Source organism: Mustela putorius, unplaced genomic scaffold (genome assembly GCF_011764305.1).
Source record: "Mustela putorius furo isolate JIRA1106 unplaced genomic scaffold, ASM1176430v1.1 tig00537227_pilon_pilon_pilon, whole genome shotgun sequence".
Lineage (NCBI taxonomy): Eukaryota > Metazoa > Chordata > Mammalia > Carnivora > Mustelidae > Mustela > Mustela putorius.
In genome coordinates, this window is record NW_025422368.1 from 20319351 (window position 1) to 20344038 (window position 24688).

Genomic DNA, 24688 nt, shown 5'->3' on the forward strand with positions numbered 1-24688 from the left:
CTCCCGAACAACAGGCTGCCTATTAGCCTAACTTGAAACTTTACTAGGTAGCAACATCTTAAGCGAAAACTCTTTCCATGCCACTCACTGCAGATGGAGAAAGAGGGGCAGTCACTGAAGACAAAGGGAGAAGTCCAAAGATAAGCCAGCAATGACAAACTTCAAATGCAAACTCTCTTCTCTCACTCCCACTTGCTTTAACAGACTGATTCTCACCCTTCAGATTAAGGGCAGTATTGGCGATTTTCCTTACTGTAGAGAATTAGAAGATGTCCCATTTGCTCTGGTCTCGCTTTTTTTTTTTTTTTTTTTTCTCATATGGTAGGGTTATTCTTTAATTTGTTCCAGAAGTATCTTTTAGGCACTATTCCCAACAGGGCTAGTCATGGGAAAGGAAGCATTTATATTCCAGTTGGTGAAGCAATATACAGACACTAAGTGATAAAACAGTTTAAGGCTATGGAAGTTGGTATGAAATTTTAAAACTTAAATATCATTGTGATTAATCTAAAAGATTGTCATGAAGGAAGTTCTTCTGAAAAAAAAAATTGTATTTCATTTAGTCTGGATGATTTAGACCAAGAGTCACTGTGATTGATTTACTAGCCTAGAACTGGGATTTGGATTTTAAATCTTAGATGCTTACTTTAAATGCAATTTTTAAAACGTTCTATAAGGTTTTAACTCCCATATCCTTGGATCCTCACATCACCTTTTCTGAAAACACAATAAAGGTATCAAGGGCATGAGCTCTTGGAATATTAGGTCCTATAAAATTTGCTATTTAGGATTAAAAGATTTTTTACTAGAAATAAAGGTCGTTTTCCCTTTCCGAAAATATTAATCAAAAGCAATTATTTTCCAATTATGATCAACTAAAAGTGTTTTTCCTTTCTCCTCTCATAACTAACCTATTAGAGAATGAATAAAAGAAAAGTCATAGTATATGTCCCATTGAATACAGGAACTATGCAACTTTCACCTGGGAACTTCTATTTACTCTAAAAGAACTGCTGACTTTGTCATAAAGAGATCTAGTTTCCCAAGAAGAAATAAGTGTTTACAGTCCTATATACTATTTGCTACATTAATATTTGGGAGAAGTCAGTTAAAATTACAAAACATATAAAAGTACATCTAATAAGTTTAATAAGCTAAATATTAAGACACTTTAAAAATAATTTGAATACTTCTATATCTGTTCACCTTAATGCTGATTTTCTAACACTGTTCACTTTACTTCCTGACATCTAAATAACTTTAATAGTTATAAAGTATCCTTATACATTTTGTCTTATTTTAGTAACACACAACAGAGTAAGATATCATCAATCTCACTTCACAGATAAGGAAACTGACATTAGAGATATTTAAGAATTTGTCAATGGTCATAACTTTAGTAAGCTTGGGACCTGAACCCAAGTCACTGGGTTTCACTCAGGCCTAAGCAAGTTTCCAGAGCTGCCCCTCTGCCATCTAAATGTCATCAGGGTAAAGGATGGTTGGCAGTAATTTCTCTGAAGAATCAAACTAACAACTGAAATCCTGTTTTTTCTTCTTTATTCTGAAGAAATTGTTATACTCCATTACAATAGGGACCATGCAGAGCTCAATTTAGGTAATATCAGTCTGAACCCTTGCAAAATGTTTCTAATACCAAATCATAAAATATTTTACCAAAGCAGCTACAAGTAAATTCCAAATGTATTCATCTCACTAAAGTATATCATAAAAGAGTAACTATTTGAAGTAAATGTATAAGCACCCTCAACACTATTATTTGATACCTATTTTGTTTCGACAAAAAACACATGTCCATTTATGTACATCCAAATGGTGTCCAATCATTTAGAAAGGAACTAATACTGCAAGCAATGAAGAAGAGGAGAGAAAAGACCTTTAGCCCACCTACCAGCTTGACCAAAGGCTATGAATCCATCCCAGGTTTATTTCAAATGAGTTGTGTCAAAGGTTACCCACAGGCCATTTTATAGTGATTTATAGCCAATGTCTGCAAATCTCCTTTTATTTTAATGATAACCTCAATAGAGTCATTAAGACATTCTTTGTCTTCATGGCAGTGACCAAAAGGGAGCTGCTGTCCTTAAAGAATTTTAAAGGGGTGATAACTATTTATATAGAATATCAGTTAAAGCCAGTTTTTATGTTGCGCTTTAAAGGCAAAATATTTTTTTTCTCATGTATTGAAGATGCTTAGTTGGTTATATATTCTGCGTATTGCTTTGTAATATTAAATTCAAGATATAGGCCAAAGAAAATTCAATAAAGATGAAAAGGCTTAGAATTGAGCATCAGGTAAGAGTCTGATTTTAATTATAATGATCTCAAATATGTATTAAAGCTCTCACAGCATAATGATTCTTAAGTGTCTGTATTGAGTTAAGCATGTCATGAAGCATGAAGAATTGCAAGATTGATTTATCAAATATTCATTTAAGAAATAGGCAATTAAAATAATTAATGTGTAGTGAAACTCAGCTGTAATGCCTCATGTTTAATTTTTCCCAACCCATAACATTAAAAGAATAATACATTTCACAGTCTGGATGGCATAAAAGATTTTATAGAGCAACTGTAATGATATCATTACATAAGAGTTTTGATCCTATCTTCTAGACAGAACTAAGGAGAAAGAATAAGTGCCTTTATTTTAGATTTGACCTTATTTTAAATGTTGCTTTGGGTCATGAGATCGCCAAATAAAATGAATGAATATTCTTGATTCTTGTAGTAAGGGATGAAATACACATATGTATACATTGATAGGTTTATACAGAGAGAAAATAAACTCATATATGATCATGTATATAGGTGCAATATTTCTCTGCCATATTTAAGCTAGTTTGGCATAAAAGAGAAACAGAATGATAAAGAGAGAAAACAAAATAATCTTCCTGCCTAAAACTTCACTTGAACTGTCAATTAAATAATATAACAAAACTAGCCAATATTAGTATAAGCCTGTGCCTTTCATTCTAGCATCCACTTAATTCTTTGGGGTCTTCAGGGAGACCATTCACTGGAAGATGTATTCCTACCAAACAAACCTGTGATGCTAGTATATAAACCAGAATGCCAATTAATTAATTTATACCTGGCTAGAATATTGTTGAATTTTTGTTGAAAAAACAAATTTTTTTAAAAGATATTATTTATTTATTTGACAGAGAGAAATCACAAGTAGATGGAGAGGCAGGCAGAGAGAGGAAGGGAAGCAGGCTCCCTGCTGAGCAGAGAGCCTGATGCGGGGCTCGATCCCAGGACCTTGAGATCATGACCTGAGCCGAAGGCAGAGGTTTTAACCCACTGAGCCACCCAGGCGCCCTGAAAAAGCAAATTTAACAATGAGAATCGAGGCAGAAAGGAGGAGATAGTGGGTGCATCATTTAGACCATAGAAAGGACATAGTAAGGATTATGCATACTTCAACTACAGATCATAACTCTCCAATGATCAGAAGGTCCCCATTTCCTATACGCAGTGTTTCCCAACTAGACTGATGGGATTAAACAATGACAAATTTTATTTTACAAATTTAGGTTCCATAATCTTTCTGTGTAGGCAGTCTTTCTACATAATACAATGGCATTGATTGTTTCATTTTTCATAGGTACGATCCTAGTCCGCTCATTGATCCTTCAATGATTCAAGCCACTGACCTTTGATACGTCCACCTAAGAGGCCCCGAACTCAGTCACATGTCTGAACATAACATCTTGGTTTACTTCCACTGATGTTCTGTTTGTTTATTCTTTTAACAGAACTAGAACAATGGTTGCATGTCAGTTAGTACACTTGGTGCTAAGAATGAGTAAGAGATTGTCCCTCCACTGAAGAGAGTCAAGACAACTGCACTCAGGTTTTAATCAGGGCGCTGGGATATAAAACAAGGAGTCTGTAACCATGTGGGAGAGTCCGATATGATGAACTAACCAATTCTACGTAGAGGTGACAGCTGAGATAGATCTTACGAGAAGGAGCAAGGCAAGAGGGAAAAGTGCAATGAAGAGGGCAAAAGGACCCGGGAGAGCTGGAGTGGCACAAACACAGGCAAAAAGTGAAACTGCGTGCTATATAAGGAAGTGACTCCACATGGAGCACAAAACCGCTGGGCCTGGGAGAAAAGCTGAAGTAACAAATGAGGCTCACGAGGTGAGTGGGGCTGGATTACAGAATGCCAAGGACGTTAGACTTCATCCTTTCGACACTTTTCCTGACATCTGTGTTCTTCTTAACTAAGCTCCCAATGTTCTAGATGTGCATTACAGATCACCTTATTTCTCTAAAATTCAGATGAAACCCAACACTCTGTTAATTCCTACATGCCTTTGTATAGGCTGTTTCCTTCAAAAACCTAAGTGGCACCTCTTCTGGAAGATGTGCCCTCATGCTCTTATTTTTCCCCAGGTTGTGCTGGAAACTTTCCCCTCTACTTCCGTGTTACTCTTTGAACAGTACTTAGCCCGTAGCATTTTAATCGTTAAGTTTGTTCATTTTCCCCTTTACACTGTATGGGGTGTTAATTACTGTTCTTTTGGTTCTACCATACTATCTGGCATATCATAGGTGCTCAAAAACTGTACTGAATAAACCTCAGTAAATGTTCTAAAAGTTACTTCTAAAAGTGACTCTAGAAACCTCACCTATGAATAACGTAGCCATTATGCACCTTTTTTAAAAAAATCATATAAACCAGCGAAGAAACATACAGATTTGTTTCAAGCAAACTGTAAAGTCGATTGCTTAGAAAATGTCTTTTTCCAAAGGAAAATATTCTCATTCCTATTTTTTCAGTAGAAGATATCTCATGTAAATTAAATCATATTTTATTAACTACATGTATTAAGTGGATCTTGTTTTTTAAAATAGGGTTCAAGTACATTTTGAAAGAATATGTCAAGACCTTTCTTAAATATTTTTTATCTAATTAAATCTCCAGTATTTTATATAAGTCCAGAATTCTAGAAAATAATGTAGTTACAACAAAAGGCCCAAAAGTTAATGTGACAATAGCTAAAAAACATTTTCTGAACTAAAAAAAAATCCTTATACAGACACATTCTCTTAGATCATGTGGTATTAATAATTTAACTGCAAAAGTAGCTATAAGTGAAAATTACATCACTGTGATAACCATGGCTTAAATTCATATCATTAAGATTGTGTTGTATAATATAAACATGTAATCTAGTAAACATTTATTGAGTGGATATTATGCACCAGCTTCTTAAAATTCAATGGATGAAGGAAGTGTATCTAATATGATCAATCTCATGAAATTAATTTTTTTCTCCCATTATTTTATTGAAAGTCTATAAATTATAGCCCCAGATATAACAGACCAGAATTCTAGCTCAGTGCCACTCTAGGAAAGCTAATAGAAAGAATCCAAGCAAAACCAAACAAAAATTACCCAGTGGTTCTCTTAAAATTGGATCAGAATTATCGTTTTTTTAGATAGGTGACAGCACTATTTACATGAAAACTGGCACTAAAAATTCCACCAGCTGACCCAAAATTCTTGTCTTGCCCTGTATTTATATAGGATTGACCTGAATATTGAGCTCCTGCTGACTTAAAATGAAACTTTGATCCTTAAAAGAGTTACATGGAGAAGTATAGAAAACACAAATCTGTACTTATTTAAGGACATTCCTATTGCTGTCATAATGCTTTTATACATACTTCACAACAGAATATTTTTCTTATGTTATTTTAAGTGCTACTGGAAATACCACAAGAGAAAAATTTTTGCAGTATTTCATCCTTTCTATTTTTGGTTTCAATTTCTTTTTCTCCTATTTATGAAATATCTATGCTGCCAAAAGTCATCAAAATTGTACAACAAACCACAACAGCTCAAATTATATAATGAACTAGAAAAAGTAAGATTCCTTGGTTATTGAAAGGCCCAATTTAAATGAAGTCTCATACAGAATCTCAGTACTGAAAATTGGTCTTGCAAAGAAATACAACAGAGTTTTAATAAAAAAAAATATATTTTGTGGTTTTACAGAACTGTATTTTCTGGTATTGGCAAACGGTTTGGGGGAAAATGAATTTTTATCTATTTGATTATACATTTTTTGCCTTTATATTATTTTGGTATTTTAAGACCTGTAAAATGAAAATTGTGGTTTTTATTTTTTCTAAATTTAGAGATCTCATCTCTTTCCTTTTGAAAAACAAATGTCATAAAGGGTAGGTTTTTAACTGTAAGGTTCTGAAAAAGGCACTCAATGGAATCAGCTAGCCTGTGGTTAGAAGTCAAGGGCTAAAGCTGTGGGATATTCCAGCTGTAAGTCGTGCAGCTCGTAAGGAGGAGTATGTAGTTCTCAGATGCATCTAAGAAGCAATATCTGCTAGGATATTGCTAGGGCACATTGCTCCTATGAGAACTTTAGGCTACCATACGATTCAGGTTAAGGGGAGCTGGTCGCTGTATGTGACATTTAGGCACCTGCATTTGGAGGCATGCTCCCTTCTAAGCCGCACTCTGTTAAACAAGTCCATAGCAATACTGCATACTCCGGGCCAGTAAGAATGCTCTTTCTAAATGTAATATTTCTAAGATTCAATTTTCCGTGAGAAAAACTCTTGTGCAAAATGGAAAAAATTTCAAATACATTTTCAAGTAAAAAAGAGTCATAAAATTATTCGCTAGGTCCAAAACCAAGAGCTATTCTACATGTTAAATGCTATTCTGTGTCTCTGATGTCCTCAAATGTTAAGATACATAAGGTAAGGAATACATGCTGTGAATTCCCCTGATCATATTAAGCAACCGTTAAATAACTCATGGTCAATGTAAACAATACCACTCATTGTGCACCTGTTGAAGACGTTTTTTCCCCACATTTAATACTAATCAACTCACCAAGTTTCTAGTCTTTGTTTAAAAAGCTGTAATTAGGGGTGCCTGGGTGGCTCACTGGGTTAAAGACTCTGCCTTCAGCTTAGGTCATGATCTCAGGGTCCTAGGATCGAGCCCCGCATCTGGCTCTCCACTCAGTGGGGAGCCTGCTTCCCTTCCTCTCTCTCTCTCTCTCTCTCTCTGCCTGCCTCTCTGCCTACTTGTGATCTCTGTCTTTCAAATAAATAAATAAAATCTTTTAAAAAAAAGCTGTAATTAAGTATAAATAACTATGTTTTTCTGCTGATTATTGCCAGTACAGAGATGATAGAGAATTTCATTATCTTATAACTTTTTGGATGGGCTCTGGATTAAAATAGTCTCTATTTCTTGTTAGGTAAAGTTAAGGCTGCTTCCATGTCATATGTGCATGAAAAAAATGGGAAAATAGGTGTAACTAAAAAAGAATCTCACTTTATAGAATATAATCCAATAATACAGATGATGAGTAGAACTCTGTATATAAACTCACTCTCAGTAAAATGAATAGAATTTGAAGTGCATGTAAAGTGCAAGTAAATGTGCATGCTTAAATGAACCATAAAATAATTTTTACTAAGAATTTTTACTAAGAAAATAAATCACATTATTGACAGAAGTTTTACGTAAACTTCATAGAATTTTTTTTAAGTTGGCAGCGCGGCATGTTTACCTGACGAGTGGGATTTTAATGAAGTTTTTGACGACAGAAGGGAAGGAAGGAAGAGGGGAAGAAAGACAGGGAGAGGTGAAGGGAGCGAAACGAGGAAAGAGAGAGGGATTTTCAAAAGAAGTTGTCCTCTCAAAAATACTCGATTCAGGAGATGACAGGTTTAACTTAATGATGAAAATGATGCTATTCATAATTTAAAAATACTCATTTATAGTTATACTCATTTATAGTTCTTTTAAGACTGTAACACACAAAAAAAGATTGTAGCACATTTTTCACTGATTTTTTTAAAGCTAGCTAAAAGTCTGCTGCATTTGGCAGATCTGTTGAAATCATACTGGGTTATGAAGTGTTGGGTAAAAATCAAAAATTTTTAAAAATATCAAAAGCAAAAATTAGATTAATTAGAAATTAAGGTCTGTTTTCCTACGTGGCTTATTAATGTGATCAAAGACATTAAGTAAAACAAGAGTTCCATAACTTATGATCACTAGTAAATAGTAATTATAATTTTTAAGGTGACGACATTTGAATCCATGCTCATGTGTTAGTACCAAAATAACACTCCAAAAATTCAACCTTGCAACTTGCTTCATGTAGGTGGTGACAGGCACTATTAAGGGTGTTTGTTTTCTGACATTCCTAATGAAAAACACCCTGATAAAGTAAGCGAATCTGAAGAAAACCCAGGAAATATTTTAGGTTAAACCTACATTCCTGGCACTTGCTGCCTTTAACAGACTATACATAACTGTCTTTTTCCCATCCATATCCCTCACCATATACCTAACTATATATATATTCCGTGCTCCATGAGGGCAGAGATCTGTCTACACTAAGTGCCAGTATCCTCAGGTTCTAGGACTCTGACTGACACATCATAGGCAATTAATAGACATTTGTCAACTTGAAGTGTCTTGTCTCTCCAGTGGCAAGGTTCAATATATGTCATTAAGGCTCAAATTCCACAGTATTTCTAGGGAGGTATTGTAGAGATGCTTAGCCTTTAAATTAATTAGCCCAAGGGATAAAAGAAAAAAAAAAATTCCTTTGCCTCAAAAATATAGTACCCTAAGAAAGGGAGACAATAAGTAGGTAATTACAATTTACAGATTAATAAATGGTATGGTCAATAGAAAACCTATTATTTCTCTCTAAATTGAATGCACTTAAAATATAGTTTAAACTCCTTAACAAGAAGTCCTATGTGATCTGGTCTTTTTCATTCTCAACCTCATTTCTTATCATTCTCCCTCAAGTTCACTGCATTCTAGCTACTCCAGCCTATTTTCCAAGCCCCGAATTTATCAAACTCACTCACATATTAGGATCTTTGCAACTGCTGTTTCTCCTGTTTGGAATAGTTTTCCCCCAGACCTTTGCAGGTACTTTTCTTTTCATGTTTTAGGTCTCAGACAAGATTTGCTTTATATCTCTGTCTCAAGAAGATTCCCTTGCTTATCCCCAGGAATTTTATCTTATACTATGTTTTATTTTTTTCACAGCACTTAACCATATATGAAATGGTCTATTTGTTTAATTGCTCCCATTTTGTCTGTTCCTCTTAGAGTGCAAGATCTTAAGAGGACAAACTGTTTTGTTTACAGCTCTCAGGGGTAGTTCTACAGCCCTGAATTGAACTTGACACACAATAGGCATGAATTTAATACTTGCTGAATCAGTGAATGATAGATGTTAACTACTATACAACACTGAAAAGGACCAGTCCTTTAAGAATGAGAAAAGAACAGAGCTAAGATAGGAAACAGTTCCATGGGATACTGTTTGGGCTCCTGCTTAAACCAAACCTGAAGTCAGAATAATTTTTCTATATAATATGAGTGAATACATTTCCTTTTCACGTGAACTTACTTGTAACTGAAACAGTACTAACAAATATAACTGTCGTTCAGTGAAACCACAAGCTGCAACCCTGGAAAGCTGATTACAATTCTATTTAAATAAGAGTATTGCGACATTAGGAGTTACGCTGAATAAAATAATGCCACCTTATGGAGAGGTGGTAAAGTGACCTCGTGAGGCAGTTAGTGTGTGTTGGACTGAATACCTTCTGACTTTTCTTCTTACTTAAGCTTCTACACGTCTATAAATAAAATGTCTGATATTTTCTGTATGAATACGCTGGGTTTTGAACTTGTCTTCAGCTTAGAATGGTACCTCTCTTTACTTTTTTTGACTCTTACATCCACATCTAATTACTGTGTTTCCTTTCAACTCTCCATTTTGTAATGTTTAAAAATATTGAAGAATGCTTTGTTCCCTCTAGAGAAAAATCTCTTGAAAAAATATAACTAAGGAATACATATTTCTACTATCTTTCCATCAATCTAAATCAGACACCAATACCTGTTGTCCATTTTAAAAACATACCTACACTTTGGTGTGTCTCTGCGAGAGAGACCATTAAAATTCATCCTGTTAATGAATAAGAAAGATGTGTAAACAGGTATATTTGATGAAATAAAGAGAGAATCAAGTCTGAGGGGGAGAGGAGTCCTACATGGTTTCTCTTCTCCGTTCTCCCCTCAAACAGTCCCAGGCCATGTGTGGCCTAGACACATGGAAAGGGGTCAATCATCAGCTCAAATGAGGCACTGATCATTTCCTCAGGATAGAAAATAAAGCACTGGAGCTGATTTGAAGTACATTTCAGGAAGCCGAAATTATAAACACTTTCCTCAAGAGAGAGGTAACTAAAGACGTGTGCTTTTGCTTTCTCAGTCTCTGTCATAGTAACGACTTAATCCTCTCCAGCCATGATGTTCACTGAGGTTGAACTAGATCCTCCTCCTACACAGGGACATCCTTTCCTCTTGCTGGGTTTCCTCCCTATCTATGTTATTTTGATTCTAACTGCCTGGTTATAAAGTTAAAATGCCACAGTCACAGCTTTTTGGATGGTAAATCTTCTCTGGGTTGCATCTAGTTTAGAGGGCAACTTTCATTGAGAAAACATGATTCTGTGGGTCTTCGGGCATCTGCACATGCGCAACAGCCTCTCGCTTTCCCCGTGGTTTGCATTATTAAAAAGCTTTGACACAGCTCATCAGAACTGGCTGCTGCGTTCAAGACAGCTTCCTGTCAAAACAGACTCAGTAAACTGGGGAACACAGACCAGGACAGTTGAATTCAAAGAACACTGCCTAAATCCCTCTGTCTACTTTGCCTTTAAAAAAACAAACCAAAAAAAAAAGCCATGGTTATGATTGGTCTATCTCTTTGTTTTATAATTTTTGCTGATTTTATGTTACAAATGTCACCAACTCCTCTTTCCCTGAGTCATAAGAATATACCATCAAATGACCTACTTGGACATTTAACACCACTGTGTTCAGAAAAGCCTCTGTTTAAGTACCTAGCTGTTTGAGATTTCCTGTCAACGGAATACAGACGAAAAGGAAGGGAGGAGGCTCATCACAGGGGTTCTGTTGATAACACTTCATTTAACATATTTCAGTTTAGCAACATGGGACTGCAGAAAAGAAGGAAAACTATTTTATTTAAAATGACAGGGCCACTATGTTATAGTCACTGTACGTACGTCCGACCCAGGAAGTGATAATAATGATAGGTACATTTCCCGTTCAACTCTACGGGGTGATTCTGTTCAAATGAATTTACCTCTTGAGTATGACACATTCATAGCACATCTCAAAGGCTCACAAAATGGTTATTTCACAGATATTGACATACCGGAGAGAGAAGGGTGTTCAACAGCTCTTTAACAAAGCACAAAGCAGCTGTACAGAGCAAGGTATTGGGGAGACTCAAGCATTTAATTGATATGCCAGAGTGTTTAAAGCGTAAGAGTAGAAAATGGACAATTTGAATGTGGTTATAATTAGCTGAGGCTAACATCCCCCTCTGTAACTGAAGTTTTAGGAAAAATGAATTCTGCAAAGAGTACGAAGCCCAACAGTTTCACAATGGACCAGTGATTTTATCTGATTTTACATTTGTAGATGAATGGCAGTTCCTTTCTCATTAACACTATTTTAATTACTCTGGATTATTTAGAGATATCACACTCAGAGGTCAGTTTCAGCCCAGTGTCCTCAAGAATGATTATTTGTGATCTTGACTAGAAAGTCAAATACTAATATTCTAGGAACTTGTGCATATTGGAAATTACATATCTAGCGACTACTACCACTCAAAATTTTTTCACGGCCAGATAAAACGTGAAAAAAAAAAACACTGAATGAAGTTGTAATCATATTGAACAGTGTTTTTCAAACTTTTCATCATGGATGTACTCCTAGGAAAGGCCTTAGCATTTCCTGGGCCGTTTAAAACTGAAGAAATCTCTTTGATTTCTTGTGCTTTATCATTAAAGAATGCTTTTATCATATAGCTTGTGTTGGTGGTGGTTCAACTTAATTGTGCTTACACTGCATGTGTACTTCTAGGTTCAGCCTTTCCCCTCAACTGGCATTGCAGAACACCATCTCAAAGTTAGCAAAAAGCTTTATATCCCAAATCTCCTGTTAGAACTAGTTTTTAATTAAGATGAATCATGATTATCCTCTGATTTCTCATGCTCCCAACATAATGCTACATAATCTTGTACGTGAACCACAGGTGGTGACTCAGGGAATTAAGCTATAAAATTCTACCCTGCAGATGCATGTGTACTGATGTAATGCTTATTTGATAGCACGAAACTATGCAGTTGGTACCATTACAGCTCAAAATAGGTGCCTTAATAAGAGTCACTGGCAAGTCTGACATTATCACAAGTACCTGGTCACCAAATCAGAAGAGATCTTCATTGCTATACTTGTGAAACAAGATCTGATAACAACAGGGTTTCAAGTCTTGCTTCTGAACTTGAAGCAATATTTATAAGGATATTGCAGCTGAAAGAATCTGATTGTTGTGTCTGATCAGCTGGCTAGGGCTGTTTGTGGCTTGTTGGAAAATATTTCTTTCCCTTGTCAAAACTCCCAGCTGCTACTGCAGAGCAAATGGGAACTGCGCTGCTAGAAGTATGTGAAAAGAACAAAAAAGAATTGATTTGGACAATCTATGTGCTGCTATCATTGACAGAGATACAACTGTGACCACTGAGGAGTATGACTAGGGTCAGAGCAAAGGTAAAAGAAAAGCACCTAGGAATTCTCTCTTATCATCAGCTTTCAAACCAAGTTCTCACGGTTGTTGCAGGCAGTATCCAAGTTTTCATCAAATTCTGAGACACTGAATAGTATTTACAAGTTGCTCTTTTGATTTTTCCAAGAGATGGTCACTTTTACAATGACAAATCACTTAAAATGCGTAGTTCAGACAGTCAGCACCTCTACGACATACGAGAATTCCATTCATTACCAACAGTTGTGTGAGTGGTGCTTGAAATTGAGTAAAAATGTTTTTCCTCCTAAGATAAGTATATTTATGGCTGACTTTGATTCTATTATTTTTTAGAGGAAATAATTTATTCTTACAAAACAAATGTTATCAAGAGGTTTGTTACTGTCACAAAGAAGGCTATCTAGGTTTTAAAAAGACTGCAACAAATAATTCAGAAAGTCATTTATAAATAAGGAAATATGTTGGTGGGAAACTGAAAGTCACTAATCCATTAATCCCTCCTGTGGCAAAATGCTACAATATTAACAAATCAATTTAAACATTTGTCGAGGAATTTAAACAGATTCAGAGCAATAATACTGTGTATGAGATTTAAGGACCAATACAGCTAAACAATACCTTAACCAAATAATTTTCCTTAATATGAGAGGTAATATTTCTAATATTTCCTTTAAACAAGATCCCTTATACACAAAATTTCCTGATTTTATACTTTTGTTTCAAGTTATTTACCAAAGTTCAGCAATAAGCTAGCTGTGAGGACACAAGGAGATATGAGAGTATCTCTGAAGAGCGAATTATACTTCTTTTTGTTGGTTAATGAAAAGAATGGTCCTGGAGTAGAATCCAGAGGGGGAAAAATTAACTAATTTTTAAAGAGACAAGTGTGCATGTGTTCAAAAGGGTTGTATGTAACACCTGAGAAATTTTAAAAACCTGCTGATGACCTTAACTTTCTAATTGTTGGCTAAATAGATTCTTGGCTTTTTCCCAATAAAATTGAGGCATTAAAAAAAAAAAGAAAGAAAGATTAAACAATGGCAATGTGTTAGGTATTAATGAAAATAGTTTATAAACAGTAAGTTCAAGGACATATCACTCAACATGCAACGCTACCCCATATTCTCCAGTGCAGGTTTTGAAGAGACCAGATTTCTTTTTGTGTCTTTATATTTACAGAACACAATTCCTGTTTGCGGAGGTTCACTGTGAACCCTCTAAAGGTTTCTTTATCATTTAATATTATAAATAATTATGTTCCTAGGCGGCAGTTCAAAGCTCAGTACAGCACTCGTACAACACCACAGGCAGGTCAGGTGACCTTTCTCCAATTCTCCTCTCTCCGGTGCTGAGGACAGACAAAGTGATATGTCTGTCATACGCCATTACCATTAGAACAGAATCTTGTTCTTTTATTACAACTGAACTCCGCCAGATTTCTCAGCAGGAATGCTAAGTGAAATCAATGTCTTGGATTTCCAGGCTGAGCTTGGAGGTCACAGCCACTCTATCATTTCTCAGCATTATCCTTTCTCGTGCGCGCACACACTCCCCAAGCCTCCAACTGGCACACAGCAGATTGAAAACAGCATGCATCAGAGGACTCATGCTGTACAATTTTACAGTCTTTTGGAGCCCCCTCCTTTTTATTCCCCCCCTTCCATTTTTTGCAAATTGCAAATAAGTTTTGTTTGTGTCCTTCTCTAGAGTTGTGAGTCAAAGGCAAAGGCACACCTAGGAAGAAGGGCAGGCAATAAAACCCAAAGAACATGGCTGATTTTTGACAGCTGCCAATAAGATCATTTTTCTTACATCATCACCTAGATGTGACTGACAATTTCATTGTTCCAAACAATAAATAGATCTTAAACATAAACCATCAGTTTGGTTTACACTGGCTAGGTATGCAGTCACATAAAGCCCCTTAATAAAATAACTCTATTTTATAGTAAAATAGATAACAAAATTCACCAATAAAACACACAGAAAAATACCCCCAGGACACTATAAGAATTGATTGTTTAAAAATACAATTATAACAATAAACAACAGCTATTTCACATAAGTAAAATAGCTTTATGAAGTGAAAATGTTTATAATGCCATATACAAATGTCAGTTTCAAGCTACAAGATACTAAATTCATGTATTGAAATGGGTCCTCCTTATTTACTGTTGGTTCTATCTTTTTGGCCATGTTTTTCATTAAAATGACAACAGCAATATTTATTGGTCTAGTTTTAATGTGTTGAGCTAAAACACAAGCACATTTAAGACATCTTTTCTAACAATAAGAGTGGTTGTAGCCAGTATGATAGTGGACACTGAGCAAAGAAGGGAAATTTTTTATCAAATTGTGTTATTACCTAAAAAGTGGCACTTTATTGTTGGTCAAACTTTTTATGCATTTTACCCAATTGCAAATGGGAAGAAACCCATCTAAAGCTTTCTTAGATTTTACATGATAGGAAATTCACAAAGGCTGATTTTTAAAAAGTTAAAGGTAACCTGTAAAATATGCTTTAAAATCATGTATAACCATAGGTATAGAAACATAATTCACTTTTTCACTAGTGTGGAAAAATGGAGGTATATGAAACTATAGAAAATGGAAGAAGATTCTCACTGAGATCGGTATCTGTATGCTCTGTACCTAGTCTACTGGGTTCTATGAACTAGAGCCACAGAACTCAGAAAGCGGTGTGCCAGTCTTGGCAAAGTCAACCTTCAAACACTTGGGTGTTTGCCATGGTTACTGAAGGAAACTATCATTGTAGCAACGGCTCAGTAAACCTTTGAATGGAAGAATGAGTGAATGAATAGACCCATAAGCGGCTGACTGACATCAAAAGCTTCATGATTACTGAGTAACTAATTTGGGGAGAAGATACTAATGATCAAAAGTTATTTAAGAGGTAAGGGAAAAATCCCATTAGATGTTTACAAGTGAAGTATATACTCTAAAATCATAAAATGAAATGTCTTAATGTAAAGCATCATTATGAAACATGATGTGAAATCACATTAATAAATCAAGGTTAAAAAAAACCAGAACAATATCTCACAGAATTATTTGTGTGTGACAGTGACTTTGCTGCTACAGCTATTTATTTTACTCAAAATTAACCTGTATATGCACTATATTAAAACTTCTGGTCCATGAAGACCCCAATATACCATTGCTTTAAAATTAAATTTTATTTGGGGCACCTGGGTGGCTCAATGGGTTAAGCCTCTGCCTTTGGCTCAGGTCATAGTCTCAGGGTCCTGGGATGGAGCCCCGCATGGGGATCTCTGCTCAGCAGGGAGCCTGCTTCCCCTTCTCTTCCCTACCTGCCTCTCTGCCTGCCTACTTGTGATCTCTCTCTCTGTCAAATACATAAATAAAATCTTAAAAAAATTTAAACTCCATTTTATTCAACAAATGTTATAATTTTTACCAAGTTTTAAAAACTATGTTCTACTGTGATAATAAAGAAAAGCAGACCTGATCTTTGGTGTACATGAAGTACAGAACATGCAAGGTCCATTACACAGCTGGAATAGATCTTAAAAGGGGAGTTTGTACATTTTGTAATGTCCTAGCAGTGGGGACAATAATTTGAACTACATATTTGCACATATTCCTGGTGAATCACGGTCAAAGTTCTTTGTCCAGGTTAAGTTGTACTCTGAAATGTATTTACCTCTTAATAATACGAAAAGGCCTCAAGAATTTTGGGGAGATGGAAGCCAGAGTATATGTTCTCAAATGATCCCTTCGCCTTCCCAATTCACCCTCTGAATTAATACATTACTGTGTCAGGCATCTATCAGGGGACTAGAACAGGATTAAAAATAAATTCGTGGGAGTTTTTTTTTTTCTCTTTCAATACTTCCTAAATTTTTTTCTCTGTGTATTTCTTTCAACTGTTGAAGCTACTCTCAACCCTGTTACTCTTTAGATATTTCCAATATGGCATTTGGGGAAGGGAGAACAGGAACAATTTTCTAGGTAATCCAGCGAAAGACAAAACATTGTTATTTTGAGGGTAAATCACCTGTGTCAGTTTTCTCCTTAATACTTTCTAATAGAAAATATGTGTGTCTTTTCCCTGAGTAATCTCAGGGAAAAATACTTTATGGTTACTCCTCCATCTTTTTTCACAGAGAGTTTAATACATTATCATCTAAGATCTTGAGATCTTACAAACACAAAAACATTTCAAATTTAAATTTTTCTGCCTTTCTCTTCCAAGATGAAGAATAACTTGTTTGACTCTCTTCCTTTCCAATCCTTTTCCATGTTTTCTCAAGAAATGTTTCCTTGAGGGTGCCTGGGTAGCTTTGTCCGTTAAGCGGTCAACTCTTGATTTCGGCTCAGGTCAGGATCTCAGAGTCCGTGGACTTTGAGCTCCACGATCAGTGGGAAATCTGCCTGAGGATTCCCTCACCCCCTTCTGTTCCACCCCCTGCTTGTGCCCTCTTTCTTTATCTAAAATAAATAAATTAATCTTCAAAGCCCAGAGAGCCAGTCTTCATTAAAAAAAAAATAAGAAGAAGAAGAATGCTTCCTTAGTTCCCATAACAAAACTATTTCTAAATAGTCTTACTTCTAACACTATTATTATCTTCATATCTTTCATGAAAATCCCATCAATGAATGATATATCTAAAATTACCTCCATACTGCGCCTCATTATAACAGTTACTGGCATTTCAATAAAACACTTCCTGGATGCCCTGTCTGTACTCATATTTTAATCTGTATTTCAGGTGCCCCATTTTTGGAAAACCCCTCCCAGGATCTCTCATCAAGGGTAACATCTTTGTCCCAATACTTTCCAAAGCACTTGTCTGTAACTCTGTAAGACTTTGTACCACAGAATATGGTTATCTATTTTGTAAGACTGTAGGCTAGCTGAGTAGAGCATATCTATCTAATAAATCTTGGTATCACTCATGTTTCCTACTCTAGCTACCCCGGCATGCTTGTTGAATAAATGAATGGCTAAATATATGTGTGTTATTGATCCTTATCAATCCTACCAGACTCTCGTCTCCTTGAAGATCCAGAGGTTAACCCAGATACAGGCACATAATAGATATTCAATAAATGTCATCGAAGGAAAAGTTAAACTCTAAATGGCAAGACATGTAGCTTCTTCAAAAGGGTACCTTGCTTTTGGGTGGTGGGCTGTTTGTGCTCTTGTCTGTGTGAATGCTGGTAGGAGATACAGCAGCACCGAGGTTGCCTTGGGGTATGCCTGGGAGCTTTCCTCCTGGAGATACCTGCATGGCAGCGAGCTGGGCAGCATACAGCTGCTACAGGAGGCAGGGAGGGAGAGAGGAGAGAGGGAAGAAAGACCATCAGTGATAAAGTAAGTGCACCTCTCGGAAGGACCTCTATTCTGACGTGGTAGTTTTCCTGCGGGTGTTCTTGTTTACGGCGCTGGAACATGTAAAGAAAGAAGTTGTCACCTCAATGTTCACGACTTCCTTCTCTGAAGAGAAATGACAGATAACACATATAAGGGATTTCAGCTTCAGGACATCCAGGGACTCAAAACAAATAACATTCATATTTACTCTTTCCCAATGTCTGGGGAAGACAAGCATGTCCCATATTCGGTCAAGACCTCTTTTTGCTCCATTTTAAAATGGGCACAGTGTGCTACAAAAGGACACAGCTTCATATGCAAAGTAATTTTCTTACTATCCATATGGGCTTAAGTTTGGTAATACCTCAGTTTTTTGACTTGTTGCAATGGGCACCTGTAGCTTTTTTTTTTTTTTTTTTTTTTCCCTAATCATTGGTTGTATAGAAATACAAAAAAGCCATTGAGGAGAATGAAAGGAGTGTATTTGAAGAACATTATCTGGTCAGTCTACCTACCCTGAAAAAAATTAACTGGATGCTTGCCAGAAGTTCACTTTATGTCATGATATATAAACACAGACAAAACTGAAATTATCTTGAGGATTAGGGTTTTAAGAATTCTGTCTGAAACATGCAATCTTCCACTAAGTCACCACCTAGTAATTCTTCTTAAATAACCAGTAAAAAATTCTTCAACAAATCAATTTAATAATAAAAGAAAATTTCACTTTGATAATAATTGTCATATGATAGGGTATCTTAAACAAGGAGGTTGCTTAAGATTCAAATAGTCACCTCAAATGTTTAGGTTAATTCTCTTTTCGTCTCCATTTAGCAGTTTGTGAACATTTTAAGATCTGGTTGGAAAAGAAATTAACGTGTATGTGTGTATTCAAGCTATAACTTCTGTAATAAAAAGACTGATACCAAAGAAAAAAAGCTCTCAAAGGAAAGTACTGTAACATAGCTTATCTTGATCTTTCTCTGAAAGAAATTTCAAAAGGATAAAACTGCTCAGGATAAGCAAGAGACCCTGATAAGTGAGGTCTCTTTAGAAATGAAATATTGAAAACTGAAGGCAGGCATATAGTTACATGAAAATACACATACATTATCCACAGTTTCCAAATACTATGGTCTAAATGAAACAGATCATTAAAATTATTGATAAAATTATGGGTTTTTTAAAAATGACAATTAACATAAGATGTATTTCAGACAAAGAAGCACCAGAGGAGTATATTTGTACTATCAATGAGTGTTCCTTCTCTCCAAGTTCTGTGTGTGTGTGCACGCACACGTGCATGGCCACAAATTGTAATAATTATATTCTTTATTTCAGTCTGTGAGAAAGAAAAATTTATGATTTAATTCATAAGTCTCAGACTGCATAAATTAGAGTAAAAGGTTATGATGTCAAATACAATAGTTTATCATTTTTTTAAGTATCAGATTTGATCCATTTCCCACTCTTATGTTAAAAACCTTTGCATTATTTTCTACAATTCAGAAAAATAGTATTTTTTATCCTCATCCTAAGCTGTTTATGAAGTTACTAAAAAAAATAATGATGTTAATAAAAAATATAATGTTAATAAAAAAAAATGTCCCAAGACACCACTTTGCATAGTAAAATTTTGTCCAAATATATGTATTAAATTTCATATACCGAATTAAAAAAAGCCATTTTAAAAATAGCCTGGATAGTTATATTATATATTATAAATTTCATGTTATATTATATATTTCATCCTTGTCCTTAAAAACTATTTCAGTGGGTATTATCCTTAGAAGCTAACAATCTATATTACTGGTTTAGTATACACTGAATTTAAGATTGCTTCATAATTACTAAAGATTGATGAGATATTTTAATGTCTGTAGGTAAAAAGAAAAATGTGAACAAAGTATGCAAAATTTTAATTTGATAATTAAAGAATTATTTCATAATTTGAAAAAATATTGACTATTTGTATTATTTAGATAATTAAATAGATGGAACAATCACTCAAAAGGTGATTCAATACTCAAATATCAATCTCTATAGACAGACCCACAATTTCTAAGAAGTATAAGAACTATAATTGAAAATACAAACATACTCTGAAATACTTTATTGAAATTAAAGGTTACAGATGACATACACTTGGAATAAAAAATGTCATACACATTCTTCCCTCATTCAAGTAAATGCATTATTTTATCTTTTTAATTATGAAATTAAGGTTTATCTTAATTAAACTGTCCTAACAGATGCTTTTGAGAAAAAAAAAAAACTCTATTTTGTAAAATGGATAGACCCATTTAAATATTTTTACAAGAACAGTATGGTATCACCCACTTTGCTGGTACTTTTATGGACTACAGAGATCTAAAGTAATTTATGATGAAAATGTAAGATGCGTATTAGTCAATCAGAGTATGGTTAACATTTAGGTAGCTCTTCATTCCTCTCAATCTCCCACATCCCTTTCCTCATATTTGGCTTTCTCCTGCTTCACCAAGTTTTGGAAGTAGGATCTATTTCTAATACATTTTATTTTGTGTGAAATATATGTGTTCCTTAAATTTACATTACATTACAGAAGCATTAAAAAGGCCTCAAGTCTCAGAGAATCTAACACACTTCAAGTCTGCACAGGTAAAATAAACCAGAAATTTTAAGACTTCTGGGTCCTAACTTAATTCACAAGGTAAGAGGAAATTTCAGTAGTTTCAAAGAAGCTGACTGTATTTCTCATAGCTGGCTACTATGTAAGGCTGGGCAACATACCAAAAAGAAAAAAAAAATGTTGCTGTGACTTATTTTAATACAACATTTAAAAAAATTAAGTTCATTTATCTATGCATGTGTGTGCTGACTAATTTTATAACAAGAGAATCAAGACATGATGAGTATTTTATTTCACTTATTACATGCTCTTGAACCAAAATCAAGAATAACAATAGTTATTTGTATTGAATGAGATCTACAATCACAAAATGACTGGTTGATCTTGTTGAGATGGAAGGGTCATAGACTGTAGTGGCAATTGGAAGGCCACCTGAAATTAAAAGCATCCTGTGAATTACAGAACCCATTTCCACATTATACACCTATAATTGTGTGTGTATCTGCATCTTAACTATACAAATTTTTTAAACAAAAATCTGGCTAACATTTTTCTTTAAAAGATTGCAGATAAACCCAGAATTAAATATAAGGTGCATTATGATAAATATACTTTTATGAAAAAGTTAGGTTGTTCTAAACATCAGAAACAAATTGGGAGATCCTAAGCATAAACAGCTAGAGCTTAAAGAGAGCACTCACTTCACAAGGTTAACCAGACTAACAGAGTAACTGTTTTGCCTTGCAGAGTAACTTTACTCTTACCTTGCAACTCTTGTGTTATGGATTTATTTTAATCTCTAAAGCTCCCCAATTCCACAGATCATTAGGTTTTCTGCTCTTTATATTACTTAAAATATAGCTTTCCTATTCCCTTTCCCTTCCTTTATTCCTATACCTACTTCAGACAATGATTTCTTTTCCTTTTTTTTTTTTTTAAGAAAACAATCATAAAATTAAGCTGGAATCTATCCACTGATGACTTATGGTCTTCCGGGTGCTCATGTGTCTGTAAGAGTGTGTGTGTGTGTGTGTGTGTGTGTAAAACTCACTTTTGTTTCAAATTGTTCTATAAACCCACATTTTTGTCTTTTAACTCTTTCAAGGACCTGTGGTTTTCTACTTCTAGTGTACTTCTACTGAAACAGTAAAAGTAAGGCAAACCTCAATTCTAATACCAGTTTTGAACTAGTGACCTTGGGCAACTAAACTGAGCCTCACAATTCTTTAATCTGCAAAATTCAGGGTAAATAAAACTGACCTTATATGGTTGCTGTGAGAAATAAATCACAAAATGTGTATAAAATACTTGGAAAAACACATGGCAAAGAAAGCTTTATCAATATGCAATAGTTATAATTATTAATTAATTAATTATGCCAAGTAAGGAACTGACTAATGCGCTGACTTCTTACTATATACTCTGGACCGTGCTAGGTACAGTGGAGGATACAAGCAATGTATAAATATAGTTTCTTCTCTAAGTCAAGACTGATAAACATAAAACAATGAGAGTATAAGTGTACTATAACTGTACGCCACTTTTAAGGGTGTGAAGGGAAAGGAAATGAGTCAGTGTGAACTGATTTTTCATAGAAGAGATGTAGCTAAGCTGGAAGTAAAAAAGGAGGTGGTATTCTAGGAAGGGAGAAAAATTTAAAGGTACAGGAGCAGTAATGAGGTAGCTTTTGCAAAGGGAATACAGAAGATGTGTGGAACAGTGAATGGGAGAAAGGATAGTGACCTAAGAAACTAGGTTTGTAAACTAGTTCACCTTATATAAGATCTTCAAATAAAGATAGTTTAAATTTAATATGTAGGCAAGAGAAAGGCACTGAATTTTTGAAAGCAATATAAGTGATGGTTTTAACTAGAATGAAGATATGACAAGGTATCGGTTATGAGCTTATCGACATTTAGTGGCAATAATTTTAATGGTAACTTGAGTTGAAGTAACAGTTGTGGAAATGAAGATGGAAAAAAATGATACCAAGTTCACAGCAACAGTCGGCACATAAATGACTACAAATTAACTGGCGAAAAGAGAAAAGAAGAACAGGGTGAATAGTATAATTTATCGAGTCTTTATTTCACAGATATAATATGTAAGTATTCATGTATCACATATTCTCATTTGTGTATATAGTCATTATACTATCTTGCATAACAGCTAAAACACACGTATTTTCTTTCTTTCTTTTTTTTTTTTTTGAAAAATAAAAAAAAAGAACTAAGTCACACAGAGAGACTTCCCTGTAATTGGTATCGTGATAGTGAAAATGTTAGAATCATTCCATCATGGGTTTCCCCTAAAGTATAGCTCATTAAACTTTTTTTTTAAGTATTAAGAGTATAATACAGTGTATCTACAACAACAGGAGCTTGAATTATATTTATTTTAGTTAAACCTAATCAGTAACCCCCCTCCCACCCACGCTATAATGTACCACATGTATCAAAGCACTATTAGGCAGTGGGTTGATAGTTCCTTAGTAGTCATTCTACCTATTGAGCTATAAGGGTACAGTGTAGGGTCAAAACAAAAATCTGATGGGATGATAAGGAACAGATATTTTAACTTACGCTAATTAACTGCTGCTAATTTGGGGGGAAACAGTACAGTTGTATTTCAACAACTTGGCTTTTAACCCACAATTAAATACAATTGTATTTTCTTCCCAAGACAGCCATTTTTACTCAGCTATACTAAGGTAGTGGCTGGTACTTCTCAGGGCAAGGGGTAAAGAAGTTCCACAAAAGAGACTTTTAAATTCTAAGGTAGACTATTTAATTTCTTCCTTGAGATGGTAAATTCTTGCCACTTTTCCTTAATAGGTTATTTTCCCCAAATTGTTGAAAATACAACATCTCCCGTTGCTACTACCCTAAGGCCCAAATGCCATCTGGAGTATTTGAATTGAAACCATTATGCACTGACAAAAATATCTATTACTGGTTGGTCCCTCAAACCATTTACTGACTAGTAAACTCCTTGAAGGCAAGGATTTTGTCTCTATTATTTAATGCTTTCTCAAAAAATCCTAAAGGCAAGGAAATGTAGAAATAAATAAAGGCTGAAATGACTACATAATACCATTAATTTTTAACAAACGTAGATGTCTAGTATGTATTTAATATATTTTTAATGATGGCAGTGACTGTGACACAAATTTTTAAAACCTGAATGGAAATGGCATGTTTTTGCTACTTGAAGAATTAGAGAAAAGGCATAATGGTGATGTTGATAAAAACTTCCCATTCATCCATTTATTTCATTAACTCAAAGGAACAAAAAAAAACAATGAATTTCAAAATCTTAGCAGCGTAAGAACAAATATAGCATCATATACTTACTGTAGCCGTAATCATAATAGTAAATGAAGTCAATATGGAATTATGAACCAGAAAAAAAATGGAAAAGGATTATTAGAAAAAAAGGTTAATATCTTTTAAAAAGACAATAGAACCAGGAGTTCAAGCACAGAGATACTCTTACTGTTTTGGAAAAGTCAAATAGGAAATGCCTTCTGATAAATGCCTTCTGATATATCCTATTTACTCACTGGATCCTAAATACTTATTATTCAAAGAATAAAGAGGTATTTAGTAGGGGCTATGGTTGTGAGATAGAAGCTCTTTTTGAGGATCTTTTTCTCCTTGGTTGGTTCAAAGCTAAATTTTCTGTTTGAACTGGGATCTATTATCAGGTCTCCCTTTTATGTGCCCAAGAAATCTAAATAAAGGCACAGGAGACAGGGAGGACACAACATACTAGCAATTACTCAGAGCTAGTACCATAGGACGGTGTATAGTTTGATCCATCTATCTTACCTTCTCTACTGCAGGCATGGAGTAGAAGATGGGGACACATATCTCTTTGGGAATATAGTGTGAAATAAGTCACGCCCACCATTCTCTCTTTACCTCTACCCTCCCTTTCTCTGACTCCTCACATCTCTCCTCTCCAAATCACAATGTTCATCATACCAGATAGGAAAGCTGCATACAAAAAGCATGTAAA

At 34.8% G+C, this 24688-nt stretch overlaps 1 protein-coding gene across 11 annotated transcripts in view; it reads right to left on the reverse strand.

Annotated features, from left to right (window-relative positions):
- The window catches only part of SOX5 (SRY-box transcription factor 5), a 994837-nt gene that overhangs the window by 54515 nt on the left and 915634 nt on the right, over positions 1-24688 (reverse strand). For all 11 annotated transcript variants that reach the window (XM_013047547.2, XM_013047548.2, XM_045072864.1 and 8 more), the window contains one exon: positions 17855-18001. In XM_013047547.2, coding sequence (XP_012903001.1) covers positions 17855-18001 — 147 coding nt within the window. The remainder of the gene's footprint in view (positions 1-17854; positions 18002-24688) is intronic.